Below are 25,403 nucleotides of genomic sequence, written 5' to 3'. Positions count from 1 at the left end.
AATTAACAAAACATTTATTATTTTAGGTCATACAAAAATTCAAAATAGAACTTTGCCTTAACAATATTGAAAAATTATTTTAATATTATATTTTAGTTACACCATTTCCATAACAATGAATTTTAATAAATAATTTAAAGTTTTAGACAATTAAAAACAAAACAAATTTGAAATTGTTCTTTTAAAAATTTATATTATGTGTCATGCACTTACTTTCATTCTTGGCAGATTAGAGTGCTTAGTAAAATACATTTTCTCTCCGGGTTGCAGGCACACTCCTTCCCACTTTCGCGCGCCGAAATTTATCCGATCCCGCTCTTCTGGTCATCTGAATATTCATTTCAATTGTGCGAACTGCATCGGCGGTAAAAGAAAAGCCTGCACCATTCCAGCGGCATCGGCTTATGGCACTTTCTTTGGGCCAAAAGAGTGCTTTCGGTCGGTGGTGGTGTTGGGCTCCTAGCTGCTGGTTGCTGCCGCCCGGTGGGGGACGACGACCCACATAAATCATTCACAATTAGATGCGGACGCAACTGCGGCATTGGCAGCGGCAGTGGCAGCGGCAGCGGCTTAAACACCTGACCAACTTGCTCCCGAAAAGACTCCGCTCGAGTGGGATTTCCACCGAGTTTCACTCAAGCGGGCCGAGTGAATTGGCGATGGCGGTGGCATTGAGTGGACCGATTCCACGGCGTTCCACTGCCGTTTCTCGGGCCTCGACGGACCTGTTCCCAGTGCGTGCCGTTCAGTATGTACTTGAGACCGGTTCGATACGTTGCCAGCCGAAAAGTCAGCGGGCCGCGGACGACGATTCCCCCACAAAAACAACAAGCACCAGCAACTCGCAACATTGGCAACATAGCCGAAACACAGGCAACACAACTCTCCTCCAAGCAACAATAGTTTCGGCATTAAGTTTTAAGTTTCAAGCGCAGGGTTCTGTTATGATATGGTATATTAGTAGCCACTCGTAAAGTGATTTTTTGCGATGGTGATGATGATGATCAATGTGTGCGATCGGCAGTTCGAGAATCCCCAAGAATGCCGCGTTAATTGAGCTGTACGTACAGCTGTAGTACAAATTTGCATAACCAGTGAGGAGGCATAAACAAATCTGGCCGGAGTGGAGCTGGAGCGGAGCGTCTTGGTTCACTGATTTAATGCCACAAACAGATTGCAGATTGTAGCCGCAGCCGCGCCCCTGCAACTTCAGCTGCAACTTGTGCAGCAACCACCTTCACCTCCACCTCGAACTCCTGTCCTCCTGTCTTTCTGCACCGCTCGGACTTGGTCTTGGTTGGTCTTGGTCAACCTGCTTGGAAGCTTGTTTCTGCGGAAGAGCTGCCGCCGGAGCGCCAGACCCGGCAAAAGAAAAACAAAAACAACAAAAAAAGTAAAAAAAAGTAAAAAAAAAAAGTAAAAAAGGAAAACACATACAGAACAACAACGCTGCTGCTGCTGCTGTTGTCGTCGACGACTTTGGAATTTTCTTTAAAAACAACGCGCTAAGATTTACAACGCGGACCCAGGCAAAAAGTGTAAAAGGCAAGCAAATGCAGCCGCGGTAAAAAAAAAAAAAAAAAAAAAAAAAATAGCGCATAGCGAAGTGTGTCCCAGTGTATGTTGTTGTAAGTGCCTCTGCCCGTGTGTGTGTTTTTTAACCAGTGTGCGAATAAAAAAGCTGCCCAACTAAGAGAAAAAGTTTGAAAAGTGTCAAGCGAGCGGCTCGGTGGCGGCCAATAACCCAACGACTGGCATGCAATTGCGGCCAGGCGACCCCGACGGGTTAATTACCGTTATCCTTGCAATAAAACAACAACTTAAGCAACAACAAGAAAAGCCACTAAACGGTACTCAAGTTGTGGATTACGTCTACGCCGCGTTGTCGCCGTGTGAAAGGACAACAGCAACAACAGCAACAACAGCAACATCTGCAACATCAGCAACCTCTGCAGCATCTGCAACAACGGCCATAAAAACCGCATTGAACACAAGGCAAAGTCAAGTGAACATTCCAATTGGCAACGTAACGGTCTAATTGGCACACCGACAAATCAAAACGAGGTAAGTCTAAGAAGTTCTGAATTGTCTCAAGTTACACTTCCGATAATCATAAACAGTCGGAGATTTGTAAGAAAATAACTCAGAAGAGAGGTACAAACAAGTTGGGTTTCAAAAGTTTTAAATTGCAAAATAAATTTCAGGTTATTACAATTCTGCTTAAACAAACGATAAAACAGAGTTTGATAAAAGCTTTTGGACAAGAAATCTGTGCTGAAATTCCAATTGCTTGGGTTTGGGCTTATTTTTAAAAGAATGTTTTTATTAAAAACAAATTTTCTTTGTCTAACTTAGCAGATCGCTTTTTGGGCCGATGGACTACAAGTTTGCCTCGTTCACATCGGACTTTGGATCGCTTCTTGGTTCAATAACATATTGTCTCTTTCCTCTAATCATGGAGCTTAGCCAAGGATATTCACTTAATGGCCATCCCAGACTCGGTTTTTGCTGAACCGTTGGCTGTGGCGGGATCTGGCGTATTGGCTGAACCAGTGGTTTTAGCTGGATCAGTGGTTCTGGCTGTGTTACTCGTAGAGAAACTCTCTGCACTGGAGGCAGTGGTTGTGCCAGTTTTATTACTTGAGGTACTTCCTGTACTGTAGGCTGTGGCTGTGGCTGTGCCTGTGGCTGTGGCTGTGGCCGTGGTATTCCTGGAGGTGGATTCTGTACTAGAGGCAGCCTTCGTGGCTGAGGCACTTCTTGAGATGGATCTTGCCATTTTACTTTAGGTTTCAATTTTGGCTTTTTCGTAATAGTTTGCACTTTGGATTGGACAATGTTTACATCGCCATTATGGGTATGCTTGCTCTCGCTGATAACAACAATATCAGTTCCTGCATTTCGCAAGGTCGAAGCCTTACCTTTACCTTTACCTTTGCCTTTGCCTTTGCCTTTACCAACACCAAATGGCTTTTCGCCGATTCTGGTTTCGTGATAGTAGCCCGGTCCTGGCACCAAAGCAGCTCCCTCTGCATCCGTCAAGCCCGATGTGGACGTGTTGACTGATATGACACCACTTCTTTGGTGCTGCTGATTAGTTAAAAGTCCTGCACAGAGGCAAAGCAACAGTCCCAGTATCCAGCCCATTGTCCGTGAATATTCGTTCAAAAAGAGCAGGGAGGTCTAGTCTTAACTTAACAATACGAGTGTGACTAACGCAATTGTAAAAGGTTTGACATTTTTACTTCGAAATCGGTTTGTTTCACATTTATTTCATAATTAAGGGAAGCCATGGATTCTTTATGGTTCTGTATATGTATAAACTAAATAACTTTGTATTGTTTATAAAGTCAAGACATTTCAAATCTTAATTTAACAATCTAGTTATTTGTAAGCTAATATTAAAACATTTAGCTTAGCCTTAATATTGTGTTTCTATCTCGTTGAATGCAAGTGTGATTCTTAGACTTAAGACCGACTTTCAAGAGTAGTTGGTCTATGATTTTCCCTTTGATCTCCTGATCGGTGCGACTTGAAATCGGGCCAAGCTGTAGGCCAATTCCAGGGAAGTCCACTCCATCAGGCCGAGACCCATCGAGTTTTCCGAACTGCAGATACATTTGTGGTGGGGCACTTGGATCTTCCATAGACGCAGACTGCTCGGCTTCGATTCTTGTATCTTGTATCTCTCAATTTCCATTAGACGCAGAGCGGGTTCTCTTTGGGTTCTGAAGTGAATTTATGTCGAGCCGCTAAACAATTGATGCTGAAAAATGATGGCAATGACAAAGTGATTACTGCCAGCAATGGAAAGCGAGGAGAGATGCCAGCAATCGAAGTTCAAGTTGAAAAATAACATTTTCAATTTCCAATTGTGGGGCAGCAGCCTCTGAGGAAAAATGAAAATGAAATGCTTTGCTGGCAGACAAAAGCGGTTCATCATTAATCATTTAGTTTGTTGTTTTTACAACGCAACCGAAAATATTCCTATTTATACGTACATAATCGTCTTGACTGGGGCACTTCTTCTTCGTTTGGGGCACGTTCTTGATTTGAATCTTTTCCCTTCATACAGCGTCCCATTTTTTTCACGTGTTTGTTTCGTCTCTGAGTATTTGGCTTTGGTAAATTGCTCATCGTCATGCTTTTATGATTTGGTATATTATTTTTGAGAATTTGATGCGCTCAACTTGATAAGCCCAAAGCGCCCTGTGCTTTTCGTCTGCCCCTCTGGGCCCCTCATCCACCTGCATTCCTGACTTATTGTTGTGCCTTTCGTTGAACATGTGCCTGTGTGTAGGTGTGTCCACAGCACCCAGCCCGAAACTCCAGAATTTATCCAAAGAATCGCTTTTTTCTCGATCTACCTTCCGTCAGTAACAAAATGTTTAAAGTTTTAAAAACAAGCGGGGATCAAATATATTTGGGTGTGGTGAATGCACAAATACTCTGCTAGATATATATACTTCATAGCTTAATTTTACACGAATTGGTATACTAAGTATTTTGTTAGGAAATTTACACAATTAATTAACAATTTAATTTTTTGAATAATAAAAATAAAAAATATTATCTTAAGCTTTCTTAAAAAATGCTATTGTGATTCCATAAAAAACGCTGCTCTTTGTTAGTAAATTCGATTGGAAGAAACCCAGATTTTATTAAAACCGAAAAAACTAACAAATACAGCAACTCCATTTAGAGTACCTGAAAATTCAACCAGCAAGAAAACTTTGCGAACTCCGCCAAATGTTTGAACATCAAACTTTTATTTACCAGCTTCAAGAGCCACACAGAAAAAGCCCCCCTTTAACATCCCCTTCTTGGGCCACCCTCGCTGCAATAATTTCATTTCGTTGTACAGTTTATTACATAATTTTTGTCCCTCTTTGACTTTTATCTTACGTTTATTATGCCCCATGGAATTTGCCGATTTCCAGACGCTGTCCAACAACCCGCTGGAGGTCAATGTCTCCGCCCAACCACCCACCACTCGAGGCGCGAGGACGAAGCAGCACATCCCTGAGATACATCCTGCCCCGTGGCATCTTTAAGAGTTGTAATAACTTTGGCACAACTTTGGCCTGAGTACATTCGGATGGGCATGGGCATGGGCCCGTGTCTCTGGCTTTCAGCTGGGACTGCGTCCGGGGGCAAAGTGCTAAAATGCCTTGACGCATTCTTTTGCACTTGTTCTTGTTCTGAGGAAGCGTCTATCCAAATGTCAGACTGACTTCCCCTACACCCTGGCTGTCGTTTCGCCCACACGAGCACACGAATCCTGGGCAGAAAACGTCGACTTGTAATAATCATAATCGTAAATTTGCAAAAAGCTGGCCGAGCCAAGCCGTGTGTCCTGGCTGCGTTGGTCCTTGGGGCCCGTTTAGCATTTTGCGCGGATCCGACCAGGCCATTGCCAAAGCGGGGGGCGTGTTCGTGGGCGTTGTGTTGTAGGCGTCATCATCATTATTATGCCCTGTTTTGTTTATTTTTTTTTTTTTGTTTTTTGTTTTTAGTGGGTGTGTGTCTTGTGCGTGGTTATTGAAGTGAGTGAGTGGCCGGGGAGTGGAGAGGGGGGGTGGACAGGGCTCCTACTTCAACGCTTGTCCATCGCCTTGGCGAAAGGCATTTAAAAAGTTTTCTAAACTTCATTTCGAAGTTTTATTACCAGCGCAGAATAAAATGCCGCGCAATTTCTTTCCCCGGCATTTCTATTCGCTCTCATTTTTCTGGCTTGTTGTGAAAATTTGCTCTATTAAAATTCCGAAGCGCAGTTATGCCCAGGACCTCGGTGCAGATGCCGCAAATGCCACCGTTTCAGGGGTATCCACGCCCAGATCCTGTGGGAGGCCTGCATCTGGTGAGGCCATCAGTAATGCAGGTTCGCATCTATCCGCCTCAAATCCCCGTCTTTTCCCTCTTTTCCAACTGCTTATCCTAGCTGGCGGCTTAGCAGCTTTGTTGGACTCATCCAAGCAGCTGGAGCAAGCTGCAGCAGAGCCAGGACTCTGGGTAAGTCTTAGTTATGTTGGGTTGGCATTTATCTTGCGATAATAGCAAGTTGTGTGTAGTGCAGGCAGAGCCGCCGTTGTCGGGGATTTTCAAGATGGTATTTCAAGGGGTCTTATTAGTTGTTGGCCACACAATGATAATGAAATATTTTGTTTTGGATTATTGTTGTTAGATAAATATTATTATAACTATAAGTGAGTTTGTTTGAGCTATCGCTGAAGGAGTTTCGAATAAAATATTACATAAAATACACAATCCATAACCAATTCGTATACTGAATCTGCATACTTAATAACACTACAAAACTCTATACAATACAATAAAAATTTTAATTTTACCTTTAATAAGTTTCCAATCAATGCACTAAGCAAAATCTGTCAATATATTCACAATACTTTAAAGAATTCCACATTTTTAAACCCTCTTTTCCACGCCCCTGACTTTCTTCTTCATCCACTGGAGCATATGCTGCCTGGGAATTTAACATTTTGCCAGCGCCAGACAAAGTATGCATTCAAACAAGTCACACACAAAATGTGGGAGGATGCAGGCCGGCTCAAGGATGCTCCTCGAGAATCCTTAACCCAAAATGTCCCTTCCTATTTTCGTCCTCGTGCATTTTTGTCCCTAACGAAAATGTTTATCTGTGTAACTGTAAGCAGGATAAACGCACGCTTACAGATACAGATACAGCTACAGATGCTGGGGCAGAAACTTGAGCTACAGTACAACAAAAATAGATCAGTTTAAGTACAAATGGCCGCCAATGCCACGCCCCCCTCCGCCCACAGCCTCCAATTCTTTAGCTTCTGCGTTCTATTCTTCCTTCATGGAATACTTCTGCGGTCTCTCTTACTTCCGTTCGCTCTTTCGCTCCTTTCTTTCACACGCGCCAGCGTCCATTGTTAAACTTTAATGCCAAATGGCTGTGGTACGAACCTCGTGGTCCAAAGGGGGCGGGTACACGGTGGGCGTGGCTGTACAAATTTCACGAAAATTGTCCTCGCCACGACGCACGGGGAAAACTTTATTTTAGTTTTATCCCCTTACTACTTTGCCCAGATGGAAAGCGTTATTTTATTGAATTCTTCTCCTTTTTTTCAGCGCAGGTTGCAAGAGGTTGCAAAAATAAAAAAGGACACGGCGAACAGGGAAAATTCTGTTGCCACAAAAGTTTTTCGTTTCATTTTCCATTTTTTGCACATCCCTTTGGCAGGCTGCTCATTTACTTTGTTGTCCTTGCTGGTCCTTCGATTGCCATAGTTTTTTTGTTATAAGTTTTTAGGGCTAGTTGTTGGTTTTACGTAGATTTGGTTCTGCAGTTTTTGTTGCATTAGCTGGTCGTTGAGGCGTAAAGTTCAATGGCGGGTTAAATGGACTTAATACCGGAACTTTTTAGAACTTTCTATCCCATCTCCGGGAGGACCAAACTTCTGGCGTTGATCGTCCTGGGCAACAAAGTGAAAGTTTTTTTGTTGAACAGCTTAAAAAGAGATTGGCTTTCCTGCTCCCACTCCGCTTTCTCTACTGGCCAAAGGATTCGGTAGTTTGGTTAAGTTTGTGTGTGTGGCCAAGTTCAATGGAAATGTGGAATGAGAAATTACGACAGTAACAATAAATGATGGCCGAATGTGTTGGCTGTGGAAGTTCCTGCCTTCAAGGATAAAGTTTTTAGGTGACAAAGGGAAAAGTTCAAAATTATTTAAAATGCTTTTCAAATGGCGAATGGGCGAAATTGAAATGGAATATGCACATTTAAGTCGAAGTTATCTGCAATAGTTTCCCAAATGCAATTTAAGAGCATGTGGCTTCGAATCTAAAAACTTTAGTTGACGACTTTGCTTCTCCCATTTGTATCCTAAACTTTTCCCTAAAATCTCTAAAAAGGTTTACCACTCAAATTTCTGGTCGCGTGTCAAAAATTTCGTTTCCATCACTTGGAAAACCCTTCAGACGAAACTTGGCCAACTTTAGCGCCGCTGAGAGCACTAAGGAAAATTTGTAGCCAGTTATGCAAAGGAGGCCAGCACACAAAACCGTCAAAAAAAGGGAGCGAAAGAATAGGGGAAAAAAAGGAGTCCCGTGTCAGCTTTTTATGCCTTTGGCCAAAGGACATGCTGGCAATTCTGTTACCAAAGCCGCGGGAAAAGGGAGCATTTTCCGGGGAGGGTAAAGGGCAATCGAGGCGACAAGTTGTTAAGTAAGCAGCGACAACTCAAATAAGAGGCCAGCGGAATGAGATCCCAGATAGTTTCGCTTCTCGCAAGACGGGGAGATGTAAAAAGACCATCAAAGCTCTGGCTCTTCGGGAGATTTTCTTAAAGTTTCTCCTTGTCTTCCGGCCTAGGTAAACAAAAAACTAAAAGTGAGAAAAGCAAGCGCCGCAGAGATTGAATAGATTGAAGAGATTGAGAATCAGTCTCCGGCACTCTTCTGTATACAATATTAAAATTCGCTTATGCTGAGGTCGGCAGACAGCCGTCTTATCTGGCCAGGTCTTGCCTGCAGTTGTTTTAGGCGGCTTTTGTTTGGTTTCCGCTTCACACTTCCCAAGTGCCATGGGCGGGGGAAATTGGGGAAAGGGGAATTGGGACAGGGGACTCTGGACGCCCAGATGCGGTTTATGTGACATGCGGGCCAGGAAAACTCAAGAAACTAAAGAAGCGGCAGCGGCAGCAGGCAGTAAACAAACGAATGCTGGCAGGTGAGTGGCAGCAGAGGTGGAGTTTCAGGGGCTTGAGGGGGTCTCAGGGGGTCTAAGGGGGGGCCGGGTGTGGCTGGCTGGTAACAGAAGTCATACAAACGAACTTGTCATACAAAACGCTGGCGCGACAATCAATGGAATTTATGGTCGCAGCAGGTTCAGTGCCAGTGCCAATCCCAATCCCAAACCCAATCCCAAGCCCACAGACAGAATCCAACCCAAGTCCCGGTAAACCCCTTCCTAAAGCTGCCCGGACTGACAGACATGTGCACTTGAAGAAAAGTTTTGAGGTCCTTGAGGTCTAAGTTGAAGCTATTAGACCTTTTTCAATTTCATAAGCAAAACATTCTACAAATTTTTCTACTTAAAACAAGATATTTAATCCTTAAACTGAAGTTTGGCCATAAGCAATTCAAATATTTATTTTTGTCAGCTGCTAAAAAAAGTATAAGATGGAAAATTAATAGGTTTTATAAGGAAATACTTACTTATAAAGTAATAATATTAGGAATAACATAGTCTAACAACCGCGATTTTACTTTTACTTGTGTCTTTTACTTTTTCTTACAATCCACTAAGAATTACGAGGCTTATTTATGTGTATTTGAAATTAACACTGAACTTTTTCAACTGTAATCTTTTCATATGAAGAAAATGTTTCTTGGAGTGCTAACTTGTCTTAGTGTACTTAAGCATTTTTAACGCCATTTGATGCCTTTTCACACATTCGGCAAAGCGAAAGACAAACACCACCAGAACCCCGGACCTTAACCGTACCGAACCGAAAAAAATAAAACACAGGGAACACTTAGTCAGCCCATCATCGTCCTTCGTCCTGCCCCTCCCCCCAAACAAACGCTCATCCTTTTTACTGCTTTCGGATTCCAAGGGCAGGAGTCAGGACTACTTTCTGCGGCTTGTGTTTACACTAACAGACCCGGGTCCTGAAAATAAAAATGGGGCGGAGTCGAGCTACTGTATTGAATTTCACGCATCATTTGGCTAAGGTTCATTCGGCTCTTGGTTTTGGTTTTAGGTTTTCAGTTTTCAGGTTTGGGTCCCTCACGGACCTTTCTGCGTCCCCGAGGCGTAGGTGCAACTTTTTGACTCTGCGGCTGACTTAAAATTAAAACAAATAATATCGGCAAGCGAGCAGGCTGCGGGCTGTGGAAGTGGGCGAAGGTGTTGGAGTCGGCATTTAATTTCAGACAGGTGGAAGATGCTCTGGTTGGGCCAGGAAACGTAATATGCTTTGCATGTCATTTAGTGCGGGAGGTGTTTCTGTTGTGTGGTTGCCCAAAGTGAAGTGCGAGTGGGAAAATATGCCAGGAATGTGTTGCCGAAAGGGTTCGAAAATTCGGGGAAATTGGGGGTTGGAAATGGGTTTGTTTGGCAGAAGCATTCCCATGTGTAGGATATCAATAGGTTGTGGCACGATAATGAAACTGAAACAAGTTAGAGGGGAGAACCGAAAATAACTTGAGATATTTTTAGGAATGGAGTCAGTGGTAAATTGTTTTTAAAAAGGGTTAAGGAAAGTAAATCAGCTTGATAACTTTGTGCAATCCCTTTTAGTTTAATGTATCACTCATATTTGCTTTTACTAATGATTCCTGTATTCCTCTCAATTGAAACCGCTTTTATAATTAAAACTTTAGTTGGTTTGGAAGCCCGAGAACACAACTCCAATGTCAGAACCACCCGTGAAACCACAAAACATATATTCCGTAATTTCCTGACTACAAAGCGTAAACCAGAGATACAATATATACCTATATATATTTATTTTTTGCTGTTGTTGGTCTGCCCCAATGCTGATTAATGTGGATGGCCCGACAAATGTGTGCACATTAGCATTAAAATATATATACACATATATGGGTGCTCGCTTTTTGTGTCCAACTTTTATTAGACCAATTAAATTGCGGTCGGGCAGAGAAGAGTTGAAAAGCTAAATATATTATATATAGAAAATTTCAGTGTCTCCCCATCGGCTGGGCTGCCATTTAATGTGCAGCAATTTTCACCCAACAAAGGCAGGCAATTAGGGGGTTCTCACCCCCGAAAACTCTATTGTTGTTCTAACCGGCGAACTAAGACATCATGATATTATAGATTTCATTTTGTGGCCAGAGGGGCAAAGTGGCCCAACTAATTAGCCATCATCAGCAGCGGCGGCTACACAATTTCCATCAAACAACAAACACTAAACTGCACTGACCAGTTAACCGCAGGTACATGAGGGTTTTTGGGTCTTTTTTCGTTTTGGTTTTTTCGGTTTTTGAGAAGCGTTAGTAACTAAATTAGCGGCCTCTGTTTTTTTTTTCGTTTATTCCCTCTTTGTGGTGTTTTTCCCTTGTGGAGTATTTTTTCGGCTTTCAGCCGCGACTGCAGCCACAAATTATTGGACCCAGTGTTTTAGTTGTGTCTCCTCTTTGCTTTGTTCAGTCGACTGTTGTCTGTTGCTTAATTTTCAGTTGCATTTGCCTGGCTAATACAGACATCTCGCTGAAGAGCCGGAGATGGTGGGAAAAAAAAGAGAGCGCGGGGAAAGCAGAAAGCACTTTTAGATAAAAGGTTTTTCATGTCGTCTCCATTTGGAATTCATGCCACTATGGCTATATCTGCAGCCATACTATAGCCATAGCTATGGTCATGGTCATGGCATGGCCCTGGACTCTCGGATTCGGAATCGGATCTTCCGCCGCAGACAAGACAACGGTTTTACCAAAGAGGGAAGGAAAAACCTTCGGCGCGTTCCACAGAAAAACTTTTAGTGGAAACCGTTGGTCGGCAAATTATGCATGCAGTTGCAGCGCAGCGTTTTTCTTTGTTTTCCTCTCTTCTTTTCTCTCCTCTTTTTGGGAAGCTCTAAAAGCCTCTAGTTTATTAATGTTTGTCCAAAATTTAGGAGCGTCTATCTGAGTGCTACTTCATCTTCTGTCGGCTGCATTTACAGTGATTTAAGTTGGCTAAAATGATTTGGACTGTCATTAATTTGCCCGCCGTCAGAGGCGGAGTTATTAGCGTGCGGGTTCCTCGAACACGTTTCCACTTCTGTCCGCTTCTGCTGGTTGAGTAGCTTTTCACGTTGTTGTTTTCCCCCGTTTGGGCCAGAAACATCGCTGCAGGCCATTTTGCCGCCTTCTCTCCATGTAGCAGCTACTTCTGCTTCTGCTTCTACTGAAGAAGCTCTCGAGAGGCGAAGACGACGACAGCTACAACGTTTGAAACATCTAAAATGTGGGACTGATGATGGTGGTGGCCATTCGGAATGACAACAAATTAGACAGTTAATGTTAACAATCTTTTATGATATTTACATTTTGGAAAATTGTTTTTGTTGATTTATTGCGGAGAGGACGGGGAGAGTCTTCGCTGTGGGAACATTCCCAGTGTGCGGGGTTGGGGAGATTTATTCTGCAAAGTGGATTAAGGCGGGCTGTCCATGTTTCCTAATTGGAAAACAGTATACCTTTCACTTTAAAGTTTACGGAGTAGCCGCATTTCTTACTTGCTTACATTTTTTATTTATTTTATTTTGCTTTTATAAAGGATTTTTTAATAGTTTACAAGTTTTATCTACCTTACATATTAGTTAGATTATAACAATAAAATGCCTTGGTATTCTATCTTAAAAAGCTTTTGGCAATCAATTGATTTCATTATACGAAATATTTGCTTGGACCTCGCTCAAATAAACTCCCGAACCGCAACCTAGACTTTCCTATAGATTATCTGAAGTATGCTAAGTATTTTCCATTACTTCCGCTAGCTGCGCAATTTTGAATCGCATTTTTTTCAACCGCTTTAAAGTGGAAAATCGTTTTGGGAGGACCATCAATCATTTTTTTCAGTAAAACGTCCAAAGCGGGCTCAACTCGAGTTTGCTTTTAGAGTCCTGCCGAAACGAGCCTGAGTCTCATCCGCAGCTGTCTGCTCAAATCTGTATCAGCTCTATCACTTGCCAGCCACGCCCCCCGTTCCGCCCCCGCCCCTGAGCACAACATGTCAACAATACAAATGATGGGCGCGTCAACAAAGGGGCGTGGCATGGCAGCAGCTAACTGTAATAGAGATAAATTCGCTTCATTTTTTGCTGTCGCTGATAAAAACAACAAAACAAAAAAAAGCACAAAAGTGGAGCAAAATTGGTGGTACAGTGAGGTCGTCACGGTGAGGTACAGTGGGGAGTTGGGTGTTTTTTCATTTTTTGTGGGCAATTTGGGGGGCAGGGGGCAACAGCTGCCTTTGAAGCGACGCGCTGACAATGTCATTTGGCGACCACTTTATTGGCTTTAATGACAGCGCTGCAAGGTGTCCCTTTGGAGATTCGCGGCGCGGAGATTGGCGGCGGCGAAGTGGAGCAGCTGTTGGCCATCAGCTGGAGCGGAGTTAGGGCGGTAAGCCCGGGTATTACTGCTCTCGAAAGGCAGAGCAGCCCGATGGGACCACAACTGGAGCTGAGACCGGGACCCACTCCCCAGCAATTGCCGGCCCCGCCAGTACGTGCGATTATTATCATCAATTTTGTGCCGACCGAGTGAGTGATGATTGTTCCAGCCAACGGAAACCCAACAACGTTTCTACTTACCCTCGTTGTTGCTATTGCGCTTGTTACTGGATTTCCCAGTCACTTGGTGGGTGGCTGCAGTGCCTTTCAAAGTGTAACCACACTTAAACAAAAACTTGCAACTGTTGAATGCTTTACTTAGTCTGAAGTTTCAAAAATAAGTATCAGAAATTTCGCAAGCATATTATTATTATTATTTAATAGTTCAGTAAACGTATTATTTAATGGTTATTGTCATAAACATATTCTTTCTAATTAGGTTAAAGTCTCAAATTTAAATATTTATTTTGAAGAACATTAAACAAGATTGGTGCGGTTATCAAATTCACTGTAACATCTAGGTATTCTTAAATATTTATTAAATATATTTTCAAAAGCAAAACTATATTTATATGCATTTTTAAAAGAATTTATTTTAAATATGTATATATGTTATTTAAAATCCACTTGAATATGTTAACTATTATCTGTTATATTAACCTTTTTTTATGGCACACAAGACACTTTTTGTGAGATCCATTACTTAACTACATATCGTATCGTATTTAATAAGAAAATATTTAGATTTCAACAGGAGGGACTTCTTTACGATTTGAAAACTGTTAATGGAAAATAGCTTTTCATAATATTTTTATAGTTTCCAAATGTTTTATAAGTGTAAGGGAACTCTGAAAGGCGGGGGCAGGTGGAAAGGTAGCTCCGAAACAGCCAAACAAGTACCACAGCCCGAAAAAGAAGAAGAATGGCAATGAGATTACAAGACTGAGCTGAGTCAGTCCCATTCCGAGCCAGTGTTTGCCAGCGCTTCTTTGCCGGCTCCTGACTGGGCGTCCGTAAGCGTTAAAACGAACTCAAGTGGAAAACAATCTAATTTGCTAAAATTCCTTCCGCTCTCCCTTAGCCCAGTTCACTGGATTCCCGTTGCCCCTTCTCCAGAATCGGAGATACTTCTTCCTTCTATTTCAGCTGCTTGTGGTGCTGGTGCTGTTCTTTTGCTCTTCAACTCAATTAAAGTTGATGGCCATTTTGCGTCGTCTTGGCCAATATTGTTGACTGCTGCTTGGCATTGGCATTGGCATTGGCTTTTATATGCTCGGATTTTCGTTTGGTTTATGAGCTCGGCAGCAAGAGTTCCTTCTGCCCGGCTGTTTTATGTATTTATTTGTTTATAATTCGATTCGAGTGAGAGTTGGAATCAAGTTTATTGAGAGCCATTGAAAGTTGTTAATTTGATGGAGGGCTCTGAGGGGCGTAAACAGTGAACCTGTTAGCCTGATAAAAGTTTCGAGATTGCTCACTTCATAGAGATTTTTATCAATACCTTTTCCTATCCACTCTTTGCTGGTAAACTTTTTCCTGACATGATAAATATTTATGTGTATTTCAATTTATCTATCTTGTCACATCCCAATTTCTTTATTATTTTAACATCGCAACCCCGCATTCTCGAGTTTTTTTTATCCAACTTTGACCTTTTTCTGTCGTCTTTCGGACAGGACAAAAGCGGAGAACGTTAATCTATTGTTTTTGCCAGTCAAGCAGGCAGACACGATGACATACCCCGCCTCGCATTATATTATCGCTATATAAAGCATAGACGAAGCCGAAGCCGAAGCCCTCCCCCTCCTCCATATGTATTTTCCTATTTTGCTATTAATGTCAGGGAAAATGTTTTGCTTGCGATTGGAAATTTGTTTGTCCTGCCATGTCCTGTCCTCTCGGCTTGACATTGCCCTAGACTGGACATTTGTCCTTTTCCTTTTCCTTCCCTGGCCTGGCCCTCATCCTGGTCTGTTGTGCTTTATGACTTCTCACAACCACTTGATATATGAGGCATTTGCATGTGCCATAAATTTCTGCTGGCTTTGACTCTGCTCATTTAATATTCATAAATTTCTGCAGCCCCGAAAAACATGTAGAAGAAGAAAAATAAATAGAATAAAATATGATTGTGGCCTGGGGGGATCCAAACTAATTTCCACAGCCCCAAAACTGTTGTCATTTATTCTCGCCACACCCTCCACAAAGCCGCCTAGTCCTTCCCATACCCAGTTTCCCCTGCTACAACAGTCTGCTAATTGTTTTATGTGCCAAGATTTGTGTCTCTGGCCTTGTTTTTTTTGTCGGGCTTTTGCAGCTCTCAGCCGCCCTAAACATGTTTGCACAGTCTCTGCCAGCCACGCCCACCAACCAGATTGGGAGTAGTTATTGTTCTTGGGCGAGGGAGTGGGTACACAGGGGAAAAATACCTGAGCCATGTTCACCCAATTGCTAGAGTTGCACTCTTTGCATAAATGATTGTCAGTTCCCTTAAAGTTATTTATTAAATTAATTTGTTTCTAATATAAATTGGACTGTTTGATAAAAGTACAAAACTAATCTAAATCAATAGTTTTAAATTGACAAATGGCATTTGTTTTCGGAGACCACTTCATTTGGTTGTTAAAGTTTTCTCATTTAACTTATGTGTTTAAATTTTCTCATTTAATTTATTTGTTTAGTACGATAAACCGTCATTTGATTAAACACACTTTCTCAGGCTACAAATATGCTAAAAGAAAGTTCTAAAACCTAATATTAGTTGAATGGGATTCTGAAAGAAGTTAAGTCGATTTGATGGTCTTGAATTAATGTTTAAATGGCAAGATTGCAGTGTAAAGGGGGAAGTGGCTGTTTTCACTTGCTTTTCGATTAGACTGCGCTGTTCGCCTGTGCTAACAACAAGGAATTAATTCATTTTATGTTTCCTGTGTGTGTGTGTGTGTGTGTGTGTGTCTGTATCTCATGGATCCGTACCTCCGACGGCTGCTGCTTACGCCTACATATTGATTTTCGTATTTATTTTACTTTTTCGCTTTCTGCGTTTGATTATTTCCCTGGGAGTCAGAGCCCAGGAGTTCGATGGCTGGATGGACTCTTGGCTGCAGGCCTGGTCTTTGTACAGCACAGTGCAGTCTGCTTAGAACGACCCAGCAGCGTAACTCATCTGCGAAGGGGTAACCTCAAGCGAGGCTCCACTGTGCTCGGCTGACGCTGCCGGCAAGAAAAATGATTGCGAAGAGCAAAGTGGCCCGGGCCAAAAGTTGAGGTGAGGTTTAGGTAGTGCGCTGCCTTCTATTCATTTCTGCGCGTGTGTGGCCTGCGGCTGTCCTGGGGAATCTATCAGCTGAACCTCCAGCTTCAGCTTCAGCTTCAGCTCCTCCTCCATCCTCGTTTCCACCCAGCCTTTATTGAGTTTGTTCGCAGGCAAATTGCATTAGACACTTGGCAGCAGAAATGAAAGAAAACGGACTGCTCCTCCTCGGGGCCACAGCCCGAAGTCGGAGGGGAAATTAAATTTTAAACAAAATATATCATAAACATGCAGCGAACTCAACCCTAAATATTTCAAGTGCCCTGCCCCCAACCCTTCGCGTGTTTTATGTTTCCACAACAAGTGTGGGGAAAATGTGTTGTGCCCTATCTGGAGGATGAGGTTTTACGACCCAGGCGTCCTTTTTCTTTCAACGGAATGCGTTTTGTAACTCGATCGCACCCCATCCCTCTTCCAAAAGGAGACTACTCGAGACTCGAGGCATTAATGTCTTATTGACAGCTCAGGATTAGAACGAAGCCAAGTGTCTGCCGGCTGGGCGAGTGTGTTTGAAAAGGGATTATAAAGCGATTTGTTTGTCGAAAATTATGAATCTGGGAACAGCCAGGGAGCAGCTCCCACACGCTGTGTGTGTGGCTCAGTCAGTTTTGATGTGCTCGGATGCCAAGAAGGGAAAATCGGGCAGCGATGGCATCTCAAATCTCTTGGCTTTTGTTTGTCAGCATGGTGTACGGTATTTTCAGGGGGGAAGTTTCATCAATTTTGACGTAAGCCAAGACAGCATTAACTAGTTGGTTTGCGGGGTTTAAGACAATGTTTTTCACTCTCCTGTATCATTTTAATGAAAAGGGGGATTGCACAAAGAAGAACATTTCATCTGCTATTATTCCTAAAGTTACTTATCTCCCAGCTAAGTCCCTAACAGTGCTATAAAATTAGACAAAAACTCTTCCAAGATCAAACCATGGTTAGCTATCAGCAGACTGTTCCCTAATCTTAACTACCTTCCCAAAAACAGAAATGTTTATTTCCATTTCGGGTTTATCTGGCCAACATGTCAGGTGGCCAACAATGGTTGTTTCATCCCAAGTCCGCTGTTAAACGAAATCTCAAATCTAATCTCGGATTCATTAGTGTTATGCATATGTGTTTAGTAATTTCAAAATCGATCGATCGCAACGAATCGAAGATCCCACAAAGAAATTCCAGCCCGAAGATTTCACATTCGATGATTTCAATTTGAATGTGAATTGGCAATAAAACGCCAAGTTTATCAGCTGCCGAAGGGTCGCATAAACATACCATAGAGGTCTGCGGTTTTCCAGTTTTTCCTGCCCCGGGCCGCAACTCGTTATACAACTCTATTAGTTTTCATTTCGTTCGGTCGCGCATACAAATCAACTAATTTTCCTCAGCCCAAAATCTCGCTTTCTATGGAGTGCACTCCAAAATGTGTTTTTTGTTTCTTCGGGCCGTAGATCTCGTCCTCATAATTTATGTAAATCCAGCGAGGGCTGTCACTTTTATCTCCCTCGCTGAGTACTTGGCCGGGCATTTGAATAAAATTTCAATTTTCATGCATAGCGATATCAGTTCGTTTTGTCCGAGTCCAATTTATATTATATGCCAGCCAGTTAGCTCAATTATTCTGAGAGAACTCCGGACCTGGCCAAGAGTTTCGTCGCCATTATTAGTGCAACATTATGTCGTTGCCTCGACAACATTTATTTTCCCAAGGAATGCCAGACACGTCCTGTATCCGTGTCTGACTCTTCGACTTTAAGGATAAAATAGAGCAGTCGAGGCAATTTCTGATTGTGGCAGGGGTCTGACTTTGACATTTCGGGCTTAAAGCCTCCGACTTGCCGGCTTTAAAGCTAACAAAATCATTTACCCTGACCTTTGTGCTGCTTTGCGGCTTAAAAATTGCTTTTAAGTGCGATTTAATTTATTTGCCGGGTCGGACAGCTCTTATCAGAGGCTTTCGCCTCTCGGCTTTCATTTGTATTCAATAAATAATTCCCCAGATTATATTCTTTAATTAAATGCTCTGAATTTCCCAATTTTCCAATTTTTTCATTACAGCTGCCACATAAGTTTTTGCACTACGTGAATGGAATAATTGCGCTCACATATTTGGGTAATTAAGCTGCAGAGAAGGGGAATGCTTCGGTGTTAATTCAAAAGCCCTAAACTCATAACAAACATTTTTGGCTATTCTCAACTGTTTTTCACCGTTCTGCCCCGACTGCAATATAAGTTTCACAATTATAATTTCTACACGCTCATATTTGAGAGCAAATAAAAGTGCCCAGGAAATATAAATGAAAATAATGTGCAAACATTTCGCACTAATTAAAAAGCAGGGCGCTGATTTTGGGGGGGCGGGGTGTAGAGCAAACCGGAACAAAATGAAAATATATTATATAAATATTGAATCGATGCTGCCTGGAATTGAATGGGACATGTGTAATTGCTTTTCCCATCTCAGCGATGTGTGAATATCGATTGTTGTGCATTCTGTGCACTTATTGACGGGGCAGCCCCTCTGTATCTTTTCATTTCCACATCCCCGATTTTTGTTGCTGGGCGTATCTCGTTTGTTTATTTGCCGGATGGTGGGCGGTGCCACCAACTTCACCACCATTTCCACCATTCGGCGGGCAAAAAGAGGAAGCCGCCGGCAGGCACGTTTCCACGCAAAACCGATTGAAACTGAAGACGCGTTTTTGGACATTCAATTGGGAATTGGGAATGGGGAATTGGGAATCGGTAGTGTGTGGGGGCACCAATGTATCCCACGCACTGCCAGATGACAGCTGTCGCCGCAGCCCCATGGTATTGCCAAAGACTCAACTTCAATTCCGGACTGCCTCACCGCCATCAAAGGCAAATCAAAGTGCGCTGAGCCCGGCTCACGTGACTCTACAATTTATTTCAAGCATGCAGCGAAAATAAATTTATTAATAGCCCCAGTCGGCGCAGAAGAAGAAGTATTACCGCCACCCACACAGCTCGGTTCAGTATCTCTCCATCAAAACCCTGAAAACCCCCAACTCCGTGCTCATTCATTCAAAAAAAAGCCAGAGATTCGCAGTTGGATTCGCAATTTGGCTTGCGTGAAGGAAGCTCAGTTTTCTGCCCGTTCTCGGGGTCCGCGTCAATTTATGCGCCTCACGTTTTCTCATTTTCAAGAATGACTAAATATCGCTTACACCCAACTCGCCCATCTCCATTGGCCGCTGCACCAGCTACTCGGGTGCATTTCTGCATATGAAGTATTATTTGCGCAAGTGGAATTAAACTTTCCACAGAAAACGCCCTTTTTTTATGTTTTTTATTCATTTGCCAGAAGTTGTATTTATATAATTAAACGCGTGGCAAGTGGAAATGGTACACAAGGAGAATATGCTTGGCTATAATGCAGGAAAAACTTTATTTTTAGTTAAATTCATATGTCAAAGATCCATATTAAATTTCATTCAACTTCATAAGTATTGTGTATCATAAAAAAGGGATAAGTCCCTTACAAATACATTTTTATTTTTAAGACATATTTTCTGAATTAAACTCGCCATTTTGAAATTTCAACCAGTTTATCTACGGCACCCTATAATATTTTTGCAAGAGTAAATGGTTAAAATTTCTCTGTGCTCCGATCCGGTATGCATTTCCATTTACTCATTGCGAAAAGCGTTGAAAATTTCGGCTGCCAGAGCGGCTAATGCCTGAAACGTGTCGGCCTCTGATGGGTTGGTAACGGACTAACAAAAAAAAGAGAAGTTTGAAAACTGAGGGGGAGGAATGAAGCTGGCGGAGAACGAGAACTTTGTGAAAGGGTTGGCAACTGGAGTGAAACAGATTTATTTGGTTTCGGACTGGCAGAAATCTGCAGAGCAGTTTGCCAACTAACGAAGTTGGGAGGCTTCATTTCCACCTGCCGATTAGCCGGAACAGAGTTTTGCACCTCCCGCCCTTGGCGCTTGCAAATTAGTGTTAATTTATCAGGATTATTGCCTCGCAAATCAAGTTTGTTCAGACAAGTGCCGAGGAAGAAAGAAACGAGAGTGGCTGACACAATGGAGGATGTTTTTAATAAAGCAAATTCGAGGCACTGAGAACTCAGAACTGTAACTAATGCTGACTTCTAGCCTGATATCGAACTGTCAAGCTGTCAATTCTCGTTAGCAGTGCCTGCCGCCTGCCATGTGTGATGTCCTATGTGTATCCGCATCCATGGAGTGCCCTGTCTGTGTGGCTCTGCTACTCGAAGTATCTGGCAGATATCGTTGGCAGAGCTGTTCAAAAATTCAATTTCCAGCTGAAAAGATACAAATGCCGGCGAGGGCAGGGGTGGCTACAAATTGGAAATAGGTAGAAAAAGTCATTGAGAAACGATTGCTGACATGAGTCTGGCATGCGAGGGAATGTTAGCTTGGCCAGGAAAAGCGCAAGGCTTAAGCCACCCAGGGATACGGATACAGACAGAGATACGCCTGAAAAATGTGAAAGCTTTTCTTTTGCGCAGAGAAATGCGCAAATACTGACAGCACAATTAAGGCTTTAATTGGCAAAACTAACTTGCTCCTTCCGTTTGCTTTTTCCTTCCAGCGGCAGCATAAAGAAGGCAAAAAGAACCCGAAAACAGGCGGAGCCGGCGAAAATCCCTTCACCATGATGCGCCAAACGGAGGACTAGCAAACAACGGCGATAACTGGCAATAAGCGAGGAGCGTCAAAGGATTGCAGCTCCCATCCGGAAAACTCCTCAATCCCCTCCCCCCGCCCCCTGAAAAAACTCAAGGAAAATGCCATCCGTAGCGAATAACAACTACAGCAACGATGCGCGTCTCAGTTACGTTGTAAATCAAGTTGCATCCGTATCTGTATCAGTATCCGCATCCGCATCCGCCTTGCCCTCCGCATCCGCATCCGCATCCGCATTTCCCACTTTCAGTCCGCCGCGGATTGCGAGCTTGGTGGCCAGCAGTTCGGCAGAGGACTTGAGCAGCTTTGGCGACGTGACATTCGACATCTTCGATGACGATGACGACTTGTTCGGCTCGCCAATGGCCTTCGATGCCAGCGAACAGGGCCTGTGGAACGGCCGCTTCGTACCGCCCCCACCCCGCCCGCCCTTCTTCGTCGACGAGCCGGTGCTGAGCGACGGCCTGACCACGTGTGATTTATGCTCCTGGGCGATGCCCACCAAGAGCACCTTCATGTTCGAGGGCACGATAGGTGAGTGCAAGTGCAGAACGAGACGCACTGGGAATAAAATTGTAATCCAAGCTAAAACGATTTATTATTTTAAAAAATTTATTAATCTATGCTTTTAATTTAAGCTTTTATGTTAAAATTAAATTATACCTAAACCTTGCTGAATAATGTTTCAAACTAAAAAAAAAACTAGATAAGGGTTAATTTTAAAAACTGTCTTCTTCATTTATTTAATTTTTTCAACCCCATTTCATTTCTTATTACAATTTTGTCTTTTCATATACCAAACTCTAACTAAATCTATTTAAAATCCAAAGCTTTTGAATGTTTAGTCTATTGATTTTATAATTAATAATCAGCTTAACTTGAATATTTGTATTGGCAGGTGATAGTTCGAGGGATGGAAGTTGGACTGTATATGTAAATGGTGTATATTTGTCTAGAAAATAATAGTAAAACATAAAGCCAGACTTTTTTCTGTATATTATTTCTTAATCTGAACCCTAGCTTTTAATTAGTGTTACAATATGAGCTGATGGCTGCTTAACTCCCGTTAGTAACCGTTACCCTTTTCCCCATCTTTTCGGTTTATTTTTGCAGAAAAGGCCACAGAACTGGGATGGCCGCTGATGTTGATCATCGTGTCCGTATTGTCGGCGCTGCTAGGCGCCATCATCATGATTGCCGTGGTTCGCTGCCGGCGCAAAAAGTCCTCCAACAATCGCAACGGTGAGTACTCACATGGGCACATGGCCAACTTGGCCAACAACAGTGGGCGGATGGCAAACACAGTGGGCACAGTGGATATGGTTGCATGGTTCTTCAACATATTTTTAATCTGCCAGAAAATAAAGGTTACAGAATTAGCCCTGGTTCATCTTTATACCTTGACCTTTAGCAAGGTATAACTTTTAACTTTGTGGATTAAGGCACAAAATGAAATGCTGGCGCCATCTGTCTGAGGCATTTACTTTTGATTGGTTAACAGATAAACAGGTATCTAATAGACAGGGATCTCAACCTAGCATTCCTTAAAATGAACAGGCTCTTTATATATGTTTTACTATAATTAAAGATCCATTTGACTCTTCTTTTAATGTTTTGATTTTTGTGTGTTCTCCGAGTATACAGATGAGTTTTAGTTTTGTAGAAGTCGTAAAAGTGAAGATTAACCACCAAACAGTTTATGATTTTTTTGAATTTTTAATAAAAACTTTTTTGCATAACCACTTCCACTGTGCCCGCAGTCGACCATTATAAGGCCTTTACCGATGTTGACTCTCACAACATTCGGCGACTGTTTTCGCAACTGTGACCCACCAACTAACCCCCTCCGTCTTCTGTCTATTTTCCGGCACCCATCTCCCGTGTGTTATTGTGTACCATCTGCATCGGTTTCTCCAACACGCAGACACGCACGTGCAGTGGTGGTCCCGCAACAAGCGCGCCCACGGCAATGGGCTGAACGGTGGGGGCGGGGCGAGCGGGACGGCGGGTGGGGCCGCTGGCGATGCTCATCACCACCACAACGGCAGCAGCAGCAACATAAACAACAACCACCTGAGGAGGAGCAACATATACACGGCCCACCCGGCGGACAGTATACGAGGTCTGCAGCCGCTGCCGGTGGTGCTCCCTCTGCCGTTGCCACTGCCACTGCCCCACCCACCTTCAGGTGGTGCATCGCCATCGTCGACCTCACCGTCTGCCCCACAGCAGCAGCCGCAGTTGCAACAGCAGTTGCAGCAGCAGCAGCAGCAATCCAACCACTACTTCCACCCATACCAACAGCAGCATCTGCACCACTCACATACGCACCACCACCACACGCACCACCATGTGCCACTGTACCCGCACGATTGCGATGAGGATGCCGCCTACGAGGAGCCGGAATACCATCAGCCGCAGCAGCTGCACTCGGCCAACAGCAGTAGCTCCCTGTCCTCGCTGGGATCCTCGTCGCTGCCGCAGGAAACCAGCAGTTCCGGAGCCACCAACTGGCCACCGGGTGCCTCGGCCGCCACCATGGTCATAGCCAGCTGAGAAACGGGCCAGAACTGCGCCTGGATCTGGCAGCAGTGAGGTGAGGGGTTCTTCGGAGGTCTTTGGAGCCACTTAAGATGCAGCGCACATGGATGGGCGCAGATCATAAAGGGGATTACACGTAACAATTTTGTGAAGTTTATTTTTGCCAGTTCATCCGGAGAGACTCCCTATCTGGGTGCCCGTGTGTGTGTGTGTGTGTGTCGCCAATTGGGAAAACCGAAACGAATTTAGTGTCACTTCCGTTTCCGTTTCGCAAACTATCGAGGCAGACAGGCGAGAGGGTTGCGGTATGGCCACAGGACATGCTCTTTACATGCCATGCACGTTTCATCCTTTATTGCCGAACGGCATTAGAACAGGGATTTTGTCGGATTAAAGCAAATAAAGGGCGTGCTTTCTGTTTGCACCCAACTGGCAACTGCCGATGATGCCACAAGTTTAAATCGCAGCACCCTCGATTGTTTCGGGTACATCGAATCGCGCCCTTGAAACACATATGAGCCGTTTCGCAGGGTATGCCCGAGTCGATCAGAGGAAGCCTCTATACTTACCACTTCTCTTTTGTCTAAATAGACATTTTCGGCTTGAGCTTTGTGGGTAAATGTATCCGAGCCACATTCAGGGGACTGTCCGGGACAGGCATTGAGCCACAACTTTGTGGCTTTTCACTTCATTCCGCTCTTGTTTCGCAATGACGAGAGCAAATGGGTTCTGGATAGCCTGGCAAGCTGAAACAGGCAAAAACAAATAACGCTAGGGCGAAAATTGAAGTGAAAGTCGGGCAAAAAACTAGCAACATCATTCGCTTAATCATTAATCAAATTATGAGCTCAAGCATCTAATAGCATTTGCGTTTTTTAATGGGCACTCGTAATAACAAACCCATGACAAGCATATCAACATAAGCTCAACAAGCCAACAAAAGTACTTAAAACAATCAAACATTGCAGCAACTTAAATGTAAATGCAAAAGTAAACAGAAACTCGCGCCATTGTACATAAATTGTAAATATTTTTTGCAATCCGCTCCAATTAGCAATTACCTGCAGGAGCAAGCCACAGAAAGTTTCTTCAACAACTAAATATTGCAATTTTTCAATTCAATAAAAACAAACACAAAACATTCCTCTTAGAAGCAAACGCAAAGTTCAAGTTTTCATTTAAAAATTACATTTAACGACAACACACAACCAAAGACTAGTCATTTAAGTCACAACGTCGCTATGTACAAACAAGTTAATCGAGAGATAAAATATGATTAAGCCAGTTAATTAATTCGACTTACGGATGCTTCACTCGAATGCATGCGTTTGGCATTTATTAGTTTTACGAGATGAAAGAACAACTGCAATATTGTATTTTAAATATTTATTCATTAAACGCACTTTTGCCCACTCCCCTCTATCCCACAATAACAATAATCGTAATTAGCATTTACAATTAAAAACTCAAACATCAAGTAAATTATAAAAAGACGAGCTAAAAATGCGCAAAAAAAATTACTACGAGCAACTCAAAATGTTCCAATGTTTAGATTAGCCAACTAATTACGTGGAAATGTAAACAAAACAAAAGTAAATACTTCATAGTTTTCATAGCAAACTCATTAACTTGTGCAGAAATAATTTGGGCACACAAAATACAAAAAGAAAAAAAAAACAAAACAAATAAACAAAATCATATTAAAATTACATTTTTTGCTTTGTTTGGGGGGAACTGCAGACGAACACTGCAATACCTATTTAGTAGAGACTA

At 42.9% G+C, this 25,403-nt stretch overlaps 2 protein-coding genes across 3 annotated transcripts; one reads left to right on the top strand and one right to left on the bottom strand.

Annotated features, from left to right (window-relative positions):
- The first annotated feature begins 250 nt into the window (after positions 1-250).
- Positions 251-25,339, top strand: LOC128258403 (uncharacterized). Of its 2 annotated transcripts, none has more exons than XM_052989997.1 (4): positions 251-2,064; positions 20,995-21,623; positions 22,203-22,331; positions 23,014-25,339. In XM_052989997.1, exons 2-4 carry the CDS (start codon positions 21,191-21,193, stop codon positions 23,643-23,645), a joined length of 1,194 nt encoding a protein of 397 aa, XP_052845957.1. In that variant the 5' UTR covers positions 251-2,064; positions 20,995-21,190; the 3' UTR covers positions 23,646-25,339. The 2 variants fall into 2 exon arrangements, with proteins under 2 accessions (XP_052845957.1, XP_052845958.1); XM_052989998.1 differs by having other exon boundaries at positions 251-2,068; positions 21,001-21,623.
- On the bottom strand, positions 2,164-3,219 carry LOC128258404 (uncharacterized protein DDB_G0292186). The gene has a single exon (XM_052990000.1). It carries the CDS (start codon positions 3,145-3,147, stop codon positions 2,380-2,382), a length of 768 nt encoding a protein of 255 aa, XP_052845960.1. The 5' UTR covers positions 3,148-3,219; the 3' UTR covers positions 2,164-2,379.
- Positions 25,340-25,403: the final 64 nt, after the last annotated feature.

Source organism: Drosophila gunungcola, assembly GCF_025200985.1.
Source record: "Drosophila gunungcola strain Sukarami chromosome 3L unlocalized genomic scaffold, Dgunungcola_SK_2 000003F, whole genome shotgun sequence".
NCBI classification, from domain to species: Eukaryota; Metazoa; Arthropoda; class Insecta; order Diptera; family Drosophilidae; genus Drosophila; species Drosophila gunungcola.
The sequence above is the reverse complement of the archived record's forward strand: the minus strand, read 5'-3'. Positions and strand labels throughout refer to the sequence as shown.

Excerpts from the sequence above, each read along its gene's own strand:
- LOC128258404 (XM_052990000.1), bottom strand. The coding sequence starts at position 3,147 with ATGGGCTGGATACTGGGACTGTTGCTTTGCCTCTGTGCAGGACTTTTA.
- LOC128258403 (XM_052989997.1), top strand. The coding sequence starts at position 21,191 with ATGCCATCCGTAGCGAATAACAACTACAGCAACGATGCGCGTCTCAGT. Across the intron at positions 21,624-22,202 it reads CATGTTCGAGGGCACGATAG|AAAAGGCCACAGAACTGGGA; the intron begins GTGAGTGCAAGT and ends TTATTTTTGCAG. Across the intron at positions 22,332-23,013 it reads GTCCTCCAACAATCGCAACG|ACACGCACGTGCAGTGGTGG; the intron begins GTGAGTACTCAC and ends TCCAACACGCAG.